The sequence below is a fragment of the Ailuropoda melanoleuca genome, chromosome 12, assembly GCF_002007445.2.
Source record: "Ailuropoda melanoleuca isolate Jingjing chromosome 12, ASM200744v2, whole genome shotgun sequence".
Lineage (NCBI taxonomy): Eukaryota > Metazoa > Chordata > Mammalia > Carnivora > Ursidae > Ailuropoda > Ailuropoda melanoleuca.
The window spans coordinates 55,772,862-55,786,391 of NC_048229.1; the positions used below are offsets into that span (position 1 = coordinate 55,772,862).

General features: G+C 46.1%; 1 protein-coding gene across 1 annotated transcript; it reads right to left on the reverse strand.

Annotated features, from left to right (window-relative positions):
• Nucleotides 1–324: 324 nt before the first annotated feature.
• On the reverse strand, nt 325–12,127 carry PRSS54 (serine protease 54). The gene is given in 6 exon segments (XM_011221490.3): nt 325–889; nt 4,272–4,403; nt 4,998–5,256; nt 8,723–8,894; nt 12,039–12,087; nt 12,089–12,127. Coding segments are annotated over 6 exon segments (1,185 nt in total). The 5' UTR covers nt 12,125–12,127; the 3' UTR covers nt 325–352.
• Nucleotides 12,128–13,530: the final 1,403 nt, after the last annotated feature.

The window sequence follows — 13,530 nt, forward strand, 5'->3', positions numbered from 1 at the left end:
TGTCCCCGACTCTCCGGCCTGGCTGCCGGGCACTCCCCAGGCCACATTTGCCCGCGGGGAGTGTTTGCACAGCCTGGCCCCTGGGACCGTTAACACTGAAAGAATCACAGGGCACTGTAATGGTTTGACACTTGTTAGCCCACATTTAGTTCACAAGCACAAAGGAAAGTGACCTTCCCGCATGTGGGAGTGGGACGGACGAGGGAGAGCCAGCCCAGTATGCACCGTGGGCCTGTCCGTGGCAGCCCAGGTGTGCCAACTATCAAAAAAAACAGACACCAGAACAGCGCGGTGACTGCCTGACACTCAGCGTTCTGAGCTTACTCTTCAGTTGGGAGGGTTAGCTCCTACACTAGATACCATTGCAAAAGAAAAGAAGCACAAAGAAAAACAAGGTAATTTCTTGGGGCTGACGTAACCTTTTCTGACCTGAAATAGGCCTACCACCATCCCTAGCCTCCCCACCGTGATAGTCATAGTATATGGGTTGTACGGCCGCAACAGAAGACTTGCCTAATTCCGTTAACCCTTTCTCCCCAAGGTCTGGACTCTCTCTAGAGCTGTATGGCCATGTATGTAAGGTGATCTTTTCTTGTTCTTGCACGTATGCTTGGGACCATTCACCCTGGCCCAGCCCGGAATGTTTTCTTGGTGTCACGATGATATGTGATGAGTAGCTGGAGAAAGGAAACGATTCCTCCCAGTGGTGGAAGGAAGATAGAGGACGGCTGGTTTTCTTAGTCTTGGACATAATCCAGTCGCTATAGTCTTCCACCTTGATGTACAGAAATAGGCCAGGGCATTTCTCACCACCATGGGACAAGATTCCTCTCAGCACCCACATATTCACTTGCTGTAGCTGGCACATCATTGGGTTTCCTGGGTCCCCCTGTGACAAAAGACAGAAGGCTTCAGGTCTTAGAAAAATTTGTTTTTTAAAATATATCCTTGTGCAATTTACTATTTGTTCTAGAAATGTTTTACACTAGTTCTCACTGGAGATGGGGTAAATTATAGGATACTAATTCCAAGCTAGGCGGCCACTACCACAAATTCCAACAAGATGACTTTTTCTTTTATTATGCAAATTAATTTTAGGCTTCTGCAGTTTGGCTCTAGCTTCCTGGTTCCCATTTCGTTTTCATGCCCCTCTGACTAAATCCTCACTCTCTCTTGGTTTCTCATTTTTCAAATGTTGACTTCCCCCCCCCCCCCTTTCCAGCCTGGAAGGTTCACTTTCTCCTCTCTGCTGTGGTTCCATCCTTCATTTAAGCTGCTCCCTCCATTCTACCCTTCTGCCGAGATCAGAGTCACTTCCCCGGGAGCACTGGCCAGGCAGGTTCACAGCCTGTCCACCCTGGCAGCTGCCTGTCCGGGCCCCTGCTCATCAGCCCTGCCCGTGCTCCCACAGGAAGTCCTCTGCCACTTGGAGATTCTGCCACACAGCCCTTATCTCCCTTTGGCGGAGCGTGTGGAAGTTTGGCATGCTTACATTCGTGACCCTGGTGAGTCACCTACTGGTCTCTGAGTTAAAGTGCCTGTACCACATGCAGAGCTCCTAACACAGTGCCTGGCATGTAGTCTGCACTCAGTAAAGAATTAGCTACCATGATCCTGGTGTCTAGAAAAGGCCATCATTTTTATGTGAAAAGCTAAGAAATATGGGAATAGCAACAAGACACCAGCTAGGTATAATTTACCTTAGCTGCCCCACCCCAACCCTCCCCTTAAGGGAAGACCTGACTCCCACTCCAGCCCCGTGGTCCCTCTTGCCCCAAGAGCGGTTGTCATTCAAAGGCCAGCCAGCTCCTTTGATCTGCGTGGCCTGCCTCCATAGAAGGACAGGGCAAGCACACATTGCTCCTGCTGCCCGTGCTGCCGTGGAGCAGCAGATAGAGATTTCATCCCAAGTTCTGGCTCGTGGTGGTAGGACTGTTGGACCGGCTCCCGTCTGCACCTCATCATGTCTACCTGGGGCAGAGAGGCTCTCGGTGGTCTCCCCTCCTGTCACCAGTCCCACCCCCAGTTTACTTTAACTGTGGTTTCATAGCTTGAAGAAGAAAAACAATGCAATTTAGGACAAATGGTTTGATGAATGATGGTGTAGTAGACCTTCCCAGCTGTGGCATGGTTTTGCAAGTTGCCATTCCACCCAGGGGTTGAATACACTGGTTTTTCTCTTCCTTGTAACCTGAGGGACCGGACTCCTGAAGCCCAAGCAGCAGAGAGTTGTAGTACCAGGGGCTCCTCTGGAGCGTCCCCACCTCATCTCCCAGGGGAGCAGCCCCAGCTTAGAGGGGCTTTTTCATTGTGTGATCCTTAACCTTGACATGGAACAAAAGCCCTACCAGTTGTGGGGAAAAGGGGAGAGGTGACTTCAAATTGATTCTGCTTTGGGTTGGGTTTCTGGGGGCCCGTTAGGCAGATACTACACTCGTGTGGTTTATTCTACCACCATTTACATATTTGAATGACCTTGAGGCTCTCTGGACACCAGAACACATTTCTGAGAGAGGAAAGGATCCTAGGTAGACAAGTCACTGTTTGTCTGAGCCAGTTGGCAAGCACAGTTCAAAAACAAAGGACTGGGGCGCCTGGGTGGCACAGCAGTTAAGCGTCTGCCTTCGGCTCAGGGCGTGATCCTGGCATTCTGGGATCGAGCCCCACATCAGGCTCCTCTGCTGGGAGCCTGCTTCTTCCTCTCCCACTCCCCCTGCTTGTGTTCCCTCTCTCGCTGGCTGTCTCTATCTCTGTAGAATAAATAAATAAAATCTTTAAAACAAAAAACAAAAACAAACAAAGGACTGACTCCAGATGTGCTCCAGTTAAAAACCCATAAGTAAAAACAAATCTGAACTTTGTGGATAGATTTAAAGAAGTACTCATTTAGAATATGAGCACCTTACCATATTCCATTGAATCTAAGATGCTCTTGGAAAATTAACATCTTTGGAATGAGATGTGTCTTGTTAGTTGATGTCAGAGTTCAACTGGCAGCATTTTCTCTCTCTTGATATTCCATAAAATAATGGTGCTGACAGCATCTTAGATTTGATGGAATAGGTGCTGGATCAATGGAATGGCTGATAGCAGGACTTTGATAAATAGCTTTATTTTCTACTGTATTTTAACACATGGTCTACTTTAAAAAGTTGTTAGTCTTCCCCCTGGTAGAGTCCAGTACAAAGTAGGCATTCAGGGCCTCCTCCTGGGTGGCTCAGTTGGTTAAGTGTTTCTTAACACTTAACAGTTAACCCAGGGTCTTGGGATCGAGCCCCGAGTCAGGCTCCCTGCTTAGTGGGGAGTCTGCTTCTCCCTTTCCCTCTGCCTCTCCATCTGGCTTGTGCTCTCTCTCGCTCACTCTCTCTCAAATTAAATAAATAAATAAAATAAATAAATTTAAAAAATCTTTAAAAAACACAAAGTAGACACTCAATAAATGTTGAACGAACTTTGGAAGGGCAAATTTACTGCCTAATGAAAGGAAGTCCTTCACACATTTGTAATAAAATTACTTTTAGAAAGAATTGTCTGCGTATATGTATTTTTCCCCCTTTCTCTAAAATACTTTCCCTAGATCATCTGGGAAAAAAAATTGCCCCACCAGAGAACCCTGCAAGTTACCTGAAGGAGAGTGGATGATCAGCACCTTCAAAATTTTGGAGTAGAGGAGAGAAGCTGCCTGGAAATCTGGGGGCCTATGTTCTCATCCTTACTGCCGCAGTTAACAACTGTGGGACCTCTGTAAACCACACCTTCTCTGGGTGTGGGTGTGAGGGAGCCTGGGCCAGGGGTTTGTGAGGTCCCCCATCTTGCTAAGGCAGTAGAACAACCATATCTCTACAGCCCTCATGCAGACGGAGGGCAGGGCTTCGCATAGAAAAAAACTGCAATAACGGATGAGCAATGGCATCAGAGTCCAGGTTCCAGAGAAGCTGAATACAATGACCCCACCCTGTGGACATGCTCCAAGTATATCTGCATGCACGGTTTGGACTCATACTTTCAAACTTTTAGCCAGTGAGAAAACATCTATGACTTAGACATGCTTAATCACGTCACATTGAAAATGGTGACTGTTTAGTCCATTCAGTAGATTTTTATTGAGCATTTGCTATCTGCCAAGTGCTGGAGACAGCCATGAATCCCAGGTGCCAGTCCCTGTCAGTCCCTCATGGGGTTCACCATGCAATGAAGGAGAGTCCCAAGGCTCACTGGAAGTGACCACTGCTTTCTCTCAGCCTTTAGCTTTTACTCCATCATGTTCTTACCAAGCAGACAGCATCAGTTTCCTGCTCTATGTGATTGCCACATCCTGTTTTCTTGATTTTGTGTAAGGGACACATGTTGATGTCTTTCACGGAGATTTTCCTCAGGATACTCATCGTCATGTGATTTCCTGTCTGGACCATGCAACAGAGAGCCAAGAATTATTAACAAGAAGACATTGCCTATGTGAACTCAACTACAATTCACATATCCAGATGGGAATGAGTAGAAAATGTTCTGATAAACCCCTTTTCCTTATAGAGATCATAACCTGTGTCTTGAGTTTTTCTTAAAACCTTTGCTTTGTACTTGAACGGGAAAATCAAGAACATATTCCACCCTTCTTCCACATCTACAGAGGATACATTTCCTTGTTCATTTCCCAAGAATAAAAGAAGACAAGGATGGCTTAGCCAAGAGGATAATAAGCTCCAGTTCAGGGAATAATATCCCCTGGCCTCTCCATAACTTTGCACTCACTTCAGGCTGTTCACTGCCTACATACTTCTCATTTTGGTGTAGGACTAGAAGAAAAAGGACCAAATGTAAGAATGGCCACACAGAAGGCAAGCATTTAAATCTTGACTGATTACATGAGGGTTCCAGCCCAACTCCAGAATCTTGAACAACCTGGATTATTAAAATCAGCCCTAAAATGGTTCATCCAAGTCACCCCCACTGCTAGCACACACACACACAGCCTCCTCTAGGAGAAGGAAGACATTAACTGCAGTTGTGGGATTCCATCCTGCCACCCAGCAGTTCCGCAAGGCTGGGGGCATATTCAGCTTTCTGCCAAGGAAGCAGATGGGCTGGATCAGGTTGTTGAACTCTATCGCCGTGTCTGTCTTCAGGAGGGCTATGTTATTGGTCATGGTTTCGTTATCAAAATCCTCATGGATGATGATGGTATTGACTGGATACTCTTCATGAGCAATCACTTTGGCATCCATCTTAGCTATACCAACTATAACGATGACGTCCTTCCTAGAGAGAGAGCAGGGGAATCTTGAGAAGTCAAGGCATAATGGAAGAGTCACATTTCCCTGTTTTCATATTTACTTTTTTTTTTTCTTGGAATACTCATCCAACTCATTTTTCCTGGGCTAATTTTTACTGACCCCTTTGGACCCAGTCCCTAGGAAATCTTTTCTGAACCGCTAGGCTTGTGTTCTCCTTTGTGAGCCCATAGCATCTTGGGAATCTTCTATCTGAGCATCATTTGTCCCTCCATCCAAAGATAATCTGTTAAGTTATGGCTGATTATCTTTTTTTCATGCTTTTTCCATGCTTTTATTTTTTTGGTTTTTTTACATAGTCATTGTTAATGCCCAAGATGTAATCGTAGCTCCTGATTTTAGCACTTAACATTTTAACATAAACATCTTTTCATATTATATACTCTGTACATACTCTTCAGAGAAATTCCGATTTTAATAATGATGGGAGTTCATTTTGGGTGTTTTCCCTTTCTCCTCTTGGGACTCACTCAAGGAACAACAGCAGAGTCTAAGAGGACAGTCCAGAAGGAAACTGAGTAATCATCTTCCATGAAATTGTGACTCTAAGGTGAACACTAGAACAAAAACTCAAACTCCCCAAATTTGTCAGAAGAGACATACAAAACAAAACAAAGCGATAGAGTGAGGAGAAAAACAAGCAACAAAAGCAGAAAACATAACCTAAAATAAAAACAAGCAGGAGTTTCATTCTGACCATCAATTCAGAGCAGAAGAGCACGAAGTAAGACAGAGAGGCTCTTAATGATGAGAAAGAACTCAGTCTACGGTGAAGACGTCATAGTCATAAACATCTGCAGCACACGACATAACGTTCACAAAAGGAACACTCCAGGAAATAGAAAAAGCCAGAAGCTTGCTCATGATAGATTTTCACTTACCTTTGGCAGCCTAGGACAGATCAAGGAGATTACCTCCCCCAATTTTATATATTAAATTGTACACCAAAGACAGAATAAAATGTGAATTTTTTTAAAAAGATTTTATTTATTTATTTGACAGAGATAGAGACAGCCAGTGAGAGAGGGAACACAAGCAGGGGGAGTGGGAGAGGAAGAAGCAGGCTCATAGCAGAGGAGCCTGATGTGGGGCTCGATCCCATAACACCGGGTTCACACCCTGAGCCGAAGGCAGATGCTTAACCGCTGTGACATCCAGGTGCCCCGAAATGTGAATTTTAACTGTAGAAAATATTCACATGGGTCACGTATAGTAGACCACAGAGGACAACCCCAACAAATTCCTAAATAGATCAGATCACCATGTAGTATAACCCAAAATTCAATAATGCCAGAAAACAAAACAGACAAAACACCCCACTATCTGGGTATTTAAAAACTCTGTCTTTAATAAAACCCTGAGGCAAAGGGAAAATCAAAACCAAAACAGACCAGATAGAAAATAGCAATAATGGAAACACTCCATGGAAAGCAGAACATTTCGGGAAGGCTAGTTGGCAAGAGCTACCACTACTTGGCCCATTCTTTCCACTCCTGGGTTATTCATCCTACAGTATATTGCACGTGTGTGAAATAACATATATACAAGTGTATCTACTGCAGCATTTTTTGGTATTAATAAAAGATCGGAAGCAACCCAAATTTCCATTAATAGAGGACTGTGCAATTATAGTAGATTCATCTTGGAATACTGCACAGCTGATAAATGTGGGAGCTCTCTATGTAGCGGGAAGAAAAGATGGCCCCACATTCCTGCTAGAGTGAAAAAGCCTACGAGTGTACCCTGTGTTGCTGTGCTACCAGCTGTACTGGGGTTGCTATAGACTCAACCGTGTCCTGCCCAATTTGTAGGTGAAGTCCTAGCCCCAAATGTGGCCGTATTTGGGCAGAGGGCCTTTAAAGAGGTAATTAAGATTAAATGAGCTCCTAAGTGTGGGGCCCTAATCCAATAGGACTGGTGTCCTTATAAGAGGGAGCAGAGACACCAGGAGTACTCGCACTGAGGAAAGGCCATGTGAGGACACAGCGAGAAGGCAGTGGTCTGCAAGTGAAAGAGAGAGAGCCCTTCAGGAGAAACCAGACCTGATGATCTTGGACTTGATCTTGGAATTCCAGCCTCCAAAATGGTGAGAAATAAATTTCTCTTGTCTAAGCCACCCTGTCTGTGGCATTTTGTTATGGCAGTTCTAGCAGATTAATACAGGGGTAAGGGAAATTCTTTCTCTGTCAATAGATGTAAGAATCACTATAGATAGACCTACAGGTATATAGATATCCATAAATGCAGTAACTAAGGAAAAATATTCAAGAAACTGAAGACAGACTATGGCTTAAAGGAGGGAGTTAGTCTCTGAAGGCCAGGGGAAAGAAGGACCTGCTTTTCCTTGTATACCCTTTGGTTCCTCCTGAACATTATACTATGTATATGTTTTTTATTTACATGGATTTATTTTTTTAAAAAATATTTTCATTTAAATACATGTATTTTCAAATAATATAAATCATAGGTGTGAAAAATTCAGCAGCTGTACAATATTCCATCAAGGGTTTATACTATTACCTATTTAGCCAATTATAGTAATTGTAATCTCTCTCCCTATACTTTGTATGTGTATATACATTTATGTGTATATAAATACACAGGGGCATGTAAATAGTATATATATAGATATATATATAATCATACAAATTATTTACTATGTGTTATAAGAGTAATTATAATTTATTTATCTATGATAATTGGATATTACATTTCAAGTGTTTTGTGTGTAACAAACCATCCTATGAACTTTGTGCATAAAACTTTTCCAGTGGTTGAAGTTATTTCCTTAATGTTGATTCTCAAAAGTGAAATCATTGGGTCAAAAAGTAAGATGTTTTACAAAAGAATTATTTCTTTAATAATATTTGAGGGTTTTTTTTCCTGGTTTACAAGAATGCACATTTACTGTATAGAATTTGAGGAATAGAGAAGTTCAAAGATGAAATTAGAAATCATGTGCCTTCTGAGCATCCAGAGATAAGTGCTCTTAAAGTGTTTGCGTGTTTCCTTCAAGTCTTTTCTTTGTGTACATATATTTGCGGCAGACATGTTGTTAAGGCTTGAGGTTAAGTGTTTTAAGGTACAGGCTCCTATCAATTCACTTAACGAGACTAGAGTAAAGACCTGTAGCATCAGGAGTCAGTGCCTGGGATTGCAGTAAAATGGGAATGGATATCCTTCCCGCGGAGGATGGAGGAACAATCATTTCACCTTGCAGTCCCCACGGCAGAGAACACACTGGACAGGATGACTTTGGCAACTGGTGATTTTAGGACCCCAAGAGTCCCAGCAGAGCAAGCACCAAGCCAGTAAAAAGCCCTGGTGCCGTTACCAGGAATCCACTTTCCAGGCCTCCCCAAGCTGAGCAGGAAAAGGTCCCTCCACCCCCACCCCCAGGGGGCTGGGTAAGTCCCAGAGGTGGGGGTACTGGCCTGTTCTGAAAGACGGATGCGATGCTGATGATCCAGAACTCACTAAGGATGCTGCCAAAAGCCAGGTGTGTGTACTGGGAATCCTGCAGTGACACCACCCACGGGAATTCCTTGTCGTTGACCAAACCCTCCTCGGAAGTTTCCATAACGTTGGTTTTCTGGATGCCACAACCTGCAGGGAAGGTGTGTGGGGCCCTCACCATTGGGGCAAGGAGTTGGTGGCCTATGGCCACCACCACTGTATCAGACCTCAGGACCCCCTCTCCTGCTGGTTCCCCACTCCTTCTGGCTCTCCATCTTGGTCGCCACTAACTCTGCCACCACCCCCTCATTTCTTTTCCTAGTGGGTCTTCTTCTCCATGAAAGATGCTTGATGGCATCCTTGAGTCTAAAAATAACCTTAGGCTGCCGATCATCTCTCCCATCTGTTGGGCACTTAGCAGCACACTTGACGCAGTATCTGAAAACTTTTACATACATCAGTGGTTCTCAACATGGTCCGGGACCTCTGGGAGTCAAGACCCTTTCCAGGGTCTACAAGATTTAAACTGTTTTCATAAGAACACTAAGACAGTATTTGTTTTGCTCACCCTTATTCTCTCGCTAGTGTGCAGTGGAATTTTCCAGAGCCTACATGATGTCATCACTCTGATGGCTAATAGCACGTGTGAACCTGTGTGTTCTTGTGTTTTACAATTTCCCCAGTTTTTAATTTCTAATATGATAAAGATGGGAAGATAAAGCCTCATAACAAAAATTCTTTGTGGGGGGTTCTCAATAATTTTTAAGAGTACAAAGGGGTCCCAAGACCAAAAAGTTTGAACACTGCTGACATATACCACTTCATATCATTTCTCCAACAGAACCGAAGGTGGACACTGTCATTCTCCATTTGTGGATGAGAAAATCTTGTTCTAGAGCTGGTAAGCACTGTCCACGTTACATAGCTGGTAGGATACAGGGCCAGGATTCCAACTCCATACACCTTCAACCCCTCACAGTCTCTGTTCCAGCCACATTTCACATCCTCAAATTTGCCCTTGCTGTTCCCTGCCTGAGCAGTTGGCATGCGTGGCTCCCCCATGTCTGTTTTGCTTGCCAGTGTATCCCTAGAGGCTAGTACAGTGCCTGGCCCTCAGTAAGCACTCAATAAATCATCTGATGAATGAACAAAAGCATTTTGTCATATCAAGTACTTCCTGAAGTCTTGTCATCAAGGGACTAAAAGGTCCCACCAGATGGAGGCTGTATCTCGTCCATTCAGGCCTGCTTGGCCTTTGCCTTCCCAATCCCTCAAGTGAGTTGCCTCCAACTGGACAGTCTCTTGGGGAGTCTGGACTTTGTTTCAAATGAGAGTTAAATGTTGACTAAAGTTTTAAATTATATTCTCCCCCTGCCAGTCCTGGTTTCACCCAAGATGCTGTACTGCCCTGTATTTAAAAAGAAGTCCATATTCATGGAATCATGGAGAGTGTAACTATGATAGAGCAGGAAGGACCCTTGAAACACAAAGCCCCAGGCTGGGTGAGCCAAACCTCCTACTTTCCAGGCACCATTATGCAATGGTGTACACATGGGGTGTTTTGCTCTCCTTGGCTGCTGACTCCCTCCCTGCCCTGTGTCCTCCCTCCCATGCCATATGTCCTGTCACTACAGTCCCCAAGCCCAGCCACCTTATTGGACACAGAGGTGCCCATCTTATCCTCAGTATGCAGAGTGGAGTGCAGGGTTTCTCAGCCTGGCTGCACATTTCATCCACGTGCTGCCCAGCACTTTCCAGGCCCCTGCGGATGGGGCTGGGGCACTGGCATTTGAACAGCCTCCCCAAGTAGTTTCTACTGTGCGTTCAGGGTTGAGAGCCACTAGTGTTTTGGGAGGGCCCTGGATGCAGTGTCCCAGATACAACTGGCCCCCGTTCGGTGAGACCTGGGAGAAGCCCCTTCACTTATCTGGACCTCAGTTTCCTCTTTTGAAATGTGTGGTAACACACCTCTTGGAGTTGTAAAGATCACATGAGGTGAGGTTATGGGAAGGTGCTTTGCAAACTGTATCCTCATGACTGATAATGCTAAGCCCAAGGCAGAATGGGTGATTCCCTTTTTTTTTCCTTTTTAAATGTAAAGCATTACTCTGGTTGGTATTTATAAATCCCAAACCATAAGTACTCAGTACTTGTTTCTAAATCGGTGGCCCTGGGTGATGGGTGTGACATGGTGGGCACCACCAGCCAGCTATGGGTCAGATCATTGGTGCCTACGTTTTCAGCCGTTTATTCAATTCATGGGACATTGGCAATCTCTAGTGAACAAGGTATGAATCTTACCCAACCCGACAAGAGCCTACAGGTGGGTGATGACTTTTGCTTTCTCAAAGCAAACTCTAGTGGGCTAGTTTATTTGGCATTATAAAACCCTTGGCTATAATGAGGAAATCTGACCCAGAGATGAAATGTTTGCCCTGGGTCACTTGCCTGAGGCTTTTTAAGAGGGAGGAGAGGCTCTTTCTGTTTTGTGCGTATCCCGTGGTCTCTTTGGGGCTGCAAAGAGATGGAGTAGGCTTGGAAGGTAGGGGGTTCTCCCCTTGATGTGTGTGGGGGTGGGGTGGGGGGAGGGGAGTGGATGTTCTGTGATGTCTCCCATCTAACTCCGGGAAGATAGGACAGAGCCAGCTGGGGTGGCAGCCAGATGCGACAGAGCTTACTTGAGTCAGGTGCCCCCTCTCCGCCTGCCCCTTTCTAGGCTGGAATCTTAGTCCTGGACAACCTGGAGGTCAGGGAAGGACTGAGGCCCCAGCAGGCTCCAAGGTACCTCCTTGCTCCTGGGTCCAGCCCTGCAATTGAGGGTCAGTTTGGCAGTACACTCTTGGTTTCAAGAGAAAAGGTTTCATTGCAACAGCAATGCTGAAGTAGAAACACGGGGAGGGCATGGCTCCCAAGCGTACCAGGTACACCAAAGGCCCCCAGCCAGGCATGGGGAGGACATCCCCCACCTGATGGTGCCTGGGGGATGAGCCCCAGGAAGAGCAGGGTGGGCTTTTAAACGGAACTTTCCATAGCCTAAAGCGTACTTTCCTAAAGATACTCTCGCCGGAGGATCAGCTCTGACATCAGACTGCTGAAGCCAGTTGCCTACATCCACGCCCCTTTTCCCCTTCTTTGCCTGACTCCCACTACCCACGCCTGCTGTCCACGCAGAGCACTGTGAGTCATCTTCCCCCTGGATCCCTCTCTGGACATCAAGGGCCTTTTCCTGGACAATTGCCCCCGCCATGTGACACAAGCAGCTGAAGTGCTTATGGAAGAAAGCAGCACACTCACTGGCAGAAGCGTGAGAGACACAGAGCAGTACTAAGAGCAGCCCTCGCATCTCTGCCATCCCCAAAGCGAACTGCAGCAGACACCATGGGCAGCTGTGAAGACACAACATCCGAAGGCACAGGCTTTTCCTCTCCTCCCCGAAGTGGCGATTTCCCCTCCACACCCCACCCCCTGCCCCGCTTCGGATGCCCTCTCTCTTTCCTTTCCACAAATCTTCCAAGGCATGGGAAACAGACCTGTCACGTCCCAATTGCTTGGTTCCGTGCAGTGAAGTGCTCTGGGACAAGCTGCCCAGCGCTGATATTCTTAGGATTGGTAAGGTGGCCCACGGAGAGGAGGCAGCCCACGCTTGTCAGTTTTCTTGATCCAGCCAGGGTCCCCGGGCTTCTCAGACAGTTGGGGCTCAGAAAATGGTTGTTTTTTGACTCATGGAATTTGACCCTTTTCTTTACTCTGTAGCCATAAAATGCTGCTGAAAGAAAAGGCAGGGTTTAGTGCAAGCCCACCCCCAGTTTTGCCCAACCTACTACAGATGGAGGGCTTAAATCATGCTGGGATTTCTTTTAACTACTGACAGCTTGTACTTTTACATAGTAACCGCCCAACATTTAGCTCAGTTAATTTGCACAATAACCCTCTGAGGTCTCCGTTTTACAGATCCAGAAACTGACATTTAGACACTGAAAAGCCTGCCCAAGGTCACACAACTGCCATGTGGTGGAGCTGGAATTTCAGCTGGGGTCTGAGTTCAAAGCCCACGCGTGTCTCATCACCCACCATACCACCAGGCCCACCCTTACCTCAAACAATGCACAATAGCCATTCTCAGTCACCATGTTCCACTCATGACATTGATGTTTCTTGTTGTCTGGATGGCTCTCAGAGTCTTCTGTGAACTGCTACTGCCAAAGGAGAAATGAACTCACTCTGACCTTACACAGCAGAGCTCAACAGAGGGATTCCTTCTACCACCTTGGGAAGAATGTTCCATTGTGGCATCATAGTTACCATGGTGTCACCAAGCAAACGTCTAGACATGGAGACCTAGGAGGAGCCAGGATGAAAAGGCTGCCTGTTTCCTAAACTTGGCAGGGCTCTTCTGGAAGCCTGGCTTTTCCCAGGCCTGGCCGAGAGGACATCCCTTTTGCTAGATCCCAAAGCCCTGTGCATGTGGCCGTGGTCTGTCTAGCTCCTCAGCACCCGCCCTGTGTCTACATGACTTTGTCAGACTGGATGGAGGAAGCCCACGACTAAGCTGGGTTTGGTTTTTCCGATCCCCGTGAGCATTCTGACACTCTCAGTGTGGTTTTGTGGGGCTCAGTTTCCCTTAGCCTTTCAGCTTGCCGGTCCAAGTTAAGCCACCAGACTGGCTCTGCCAAACCACGGGGCCAGATGGGACCTGCACTCCGGCCACCATTAGCAGCTTTGGTTTCAGCACAAATGCCAGGATTCGAGAGAAGTATTGACAACGTTGTGGTAAGATGTAACTCCG